Source organism: Trypanosoma theileri, assembly GCF_002087225.1.
Source record: "Trypanosoma theileri isolate Edinburgh chromosome Unknown TM35_Tth_32_V1, whole genome shotgun sequence".
Classification (NCBI taxonomy): domain Eukaryota; phylum Euglenozoa; class Kinetoplastea; order Trypanosomatida; family Trypanosomatidae; genus Trypanosoma; species Trypanosoma theileri.
Window position 1 is genome coordinate 206,213 of NW_021639874.1, and position 3,354 is coordinate 209,566.

General features: G+C 44.2%; 1 protein-coding gene across 1 annotated transcript; it reads left to right on the top strand.

Annotated features, from left to right (window-relative positions):
* Positions 1 to 1,590: 1,590 nt before the first annotated feature.
* On the top strand, positions 1,591 to 3,072 carry TM35_000321720 (alanine aminotransferase; the record flags this gene model as incomplete). Its single annotated transcript, XM_029028799.1, has 1 exon — positions 1,591 to 3,072. The coding sequence occupies one exon, from the start codon at positions 1,591 to 1,593 to the stop codon at positions 3,070 to 3,072; it is 1,482 nt and encodes a 493-aa protein (XP_028879923.1).
* Positions 3,073 to 3,354: the final 282 nt, after the last annotated feature.

The following is a 3,354-nucleotide window of genomic DNA, read 5'->3' on the forward strand; positions in this document are numbered from 1 at the left end:
TTTTTTTTTTTAGAGAAGAAGGTAAAACGTCCTTTTTTTATTTATTATTTGTGGATGAAAGTGCTGAATAAAAATATTTTAATTAAAAAAAACGAAGGAATACGAATATAACGTTGTAAGAGGCTATAATTACTATTTAACCTGTTAGTTGTTATGAGTGTTTGCGTGTTTGATATTTTCAAAGGTATCGGATCACTTATTTAATTCAACTCAGATATCTTTCTTTTCCCCTTCTTTCTTTGCTTAATTGTACCTACTCTGTGTGTGTAATGCTTCGTGGTACAACTGGGTTGTAAGACAGATGAAAGCGTTTAGGAACTTAATTTTTATCTAATGAGAATTGCAATGGTTTTGACTGTTCTCATTTATTAAGTGTATTGGTAATATTTAATGAATTCGTTTTTTTATTTTGTTCTATGGGGACCTTTGTATATTTTTCTTGTTTTTTTATTCTTATATTTCTATGCTCTCACTCTCTTTTTTTTTTTCCTTTTTCCCTTCTTTTTTGTATTATTTTCTCGAAAGAACCTCTTTAAAGAAGAATAACGGGTCTGCATGCGTTAATAAACGCTGCAGTATCTGTACTTTTCGGCTGTTTTCTTCGGCAGGTGATTTTTTCTTTCATCGCTACTATAAGCCTGTGTGGGAGCATATCACGATTTCTTTGTGGTAGACAGATCCCTCTGTTGCTTGCTTTCTTTTGCTTACGAGAGTGTATTGTGAGTACCCGAGCTGGACTGAATTGGCAGTGGAAATAAGTGGACAAGACTGTTCAATGCCACACAAAGACAACAAAAAAAAGTTACAGGGGCTCTTCTTTAGTGGATGAGCGGAGCAAGCAGGAGCTGCAGCATTGAAGTACGGTGAAATTGGAGTTGTGATGAGAGTATTTCAACTGGGGAGTACGGGAGAATACTGACCCCTTCCCTGAGCTCCTTTTTTTTTTTTGGGAAAATGCATTGTTATTATTATTATTATTATTATTATTATTATTATTATTATTATTATTATTATTATGGTTGTGGCTGTATTTAGGCGGTACCATTAGAATACTGTGCTTTCCATTACTGCTGTGGTGTGCCATTTTTCCCTTCCGCTAGAGTCTCCATAACGTCTTTCACAAAGCTTTAGAGTACTCAATGAGCACTCAAGTGTCATTTCTGTTATTTAATAAGGGGAGCGGGAGGGGAGAGGGAAGACGTATAAGGAAATATGTGGATTATAAAGAGCACAGATGATGTCAGGGGTGCTTTGATATTTGGTTTATTTTCTGAGAAAAGTAAAACTTTTAAAACAAAAGAATCTCTTTTTATCTGTATTTAACTTGTTTCCGGTTGCCAAACTAACGCAACCAACAAAAATGCACGCATACACACATATGCATGTCCTCTACACCCTCTTTTTAAACCTGTCTTTAGGTATTCCCTAAGAAAATAAGCGAAAAAACTAAAGAATACTCACATACTAAGAGAGTAGAACGAAAAAGAAAGAAAGAAAGTGCAAAAGTTTGCGTAAGAAATATTGTAATTCAGAAAAAGTAATATTTGACCGTTTTTAAAAAACTAATTTACCTCTTTCATTGGGAACACCATGACTCCCACTGGTAAGTCTATTCATATCAATCCACGGGTACTGGAGGCGCAGTATGCAGTGCGTGGACTTATCCCTATGCGTGCGGATGAGATCAAGAACGAGTTGACGACACCGGAGGGAAAGGGCAAGTACCCCTTCTCCAGTCTGGTGTACTGCAACATTGGAAACCCACAGGCCCTGGATCAGAAGCCACTGACGTTCTTCCGACAGGTAATGGCACTGGTAGATGCGCCGTTTCTTCTGGAGAATGAGAAGGTCGTATCACAGTTCCCAGAGGACGCTGTGGCACGCGCGAAGGAGTATTTGGGCCACATTGGGAACCGCACTGGTGCGTACACAGACTCTGCTGGCTACGCCTTTGCACGCGATATTGTGGCACGACACATCAACGAACGTGATCGGAATGTGAAGCCGTTGGAGGATGCCTCATCAATTGTGTTGACGGACGGTGCGAGCACGGGTGTACGTCTGCTGCTGCAGGTCCTTGTGGGTGGAGCCAGTGATGGTGTGATGATTCCAATCCCACAGTACCCGCTGTACACAGCCCAGATTTCGTTGCTCGGCGGCACACCGGCCATGTACTACCTGGAGGAGAGTGAGCGATGGGCGCTGAACGTTGCGGAGCTGAACAGTGTGTACGACGACTGTGTGAAGAAGCACAATGCGACCCCGCGTGTGCTTGTGGTGATCAACCCCGGCAATCCGACTGGCGGTGTACTGGAGCGCGGCGTGATGGAGGAGGTGGCGAAGTTCTGCTGTGATCGCGGTGTGGTGTTAATGGCCGACGAGGTGTACCAGGAGAACATCTACGCAGAGGAACGACGGTTTGTGAGCTTCCGCGAGGTGGTGCTTGGACTGCCGGCACCGTACAACACAGACACCATGCTGGTCTCGCTGCACTCAACGTCTAAGGGCATTATTGGCGAGTGCGGGCGTCGTGGTGGATACTTCAGCATGACAAACCTACCGTCGTTACTGCGGGAGCAGGTGATGAAGATGTGTTCGATCAACTTGTGCAGCAATGTGAACGGGCAGCTAATGACCGCACTGATGTGCTCACCGCCGCGCTCTGGTGATGCGAGCTACGAATCGTACTGGTCAGAGTACAACTCCATCTTCAGCAGCCTGAAGAAGCGTGCATTGATGCTGGCAAAGGAGCTAAATACGATCCGCGGGTTTGAGTGCCAGCCGGTGGAGGGTGCGATGTACGCATTCGCACAGATCCGCTTGCCGGAGAAGTACATGCGGCGCAACGATGAGCTGAACGCACAGGAGGGCCGTAAGCTCTCGGCAGACGCGCGCTGGGCTCTGGAGCTGCTGGAGAGCACCGGTATTGTCATTGTGCCCGGCTCTGGCTTTGGACAGCGACCCAACACAATGCACTTCCGCACAACGATCCTGCCACCGGAGCAGCAGATGGAGCGCATGGTGCAGTCACTGCGCAGCTTCCAAGAGGGTATCTGGGAGAAGTACGTGTAATAAGGATTGATGCTGTACATATGTTTGAACATGCATATGTGTCCATATACATATACATATATGTTTATATCTGTTTCTAGGGGTATGCAGGGGTGTGAGTGCTGAGGGAGAATAATGACAATTATTTGTCCCTCTCTACCTCTTGTAGAAATTGGGTGGTATTTTGGATGAAAGAGAAATAAATGTTTTCGAAGTAGGAGGTGGATTTGAGGCGAGTTCATCAAAAGGGAAAGAATATGAAACAAAAGAAAAAAAAAACGTAATTCGGCTGTTTTTTTTTTT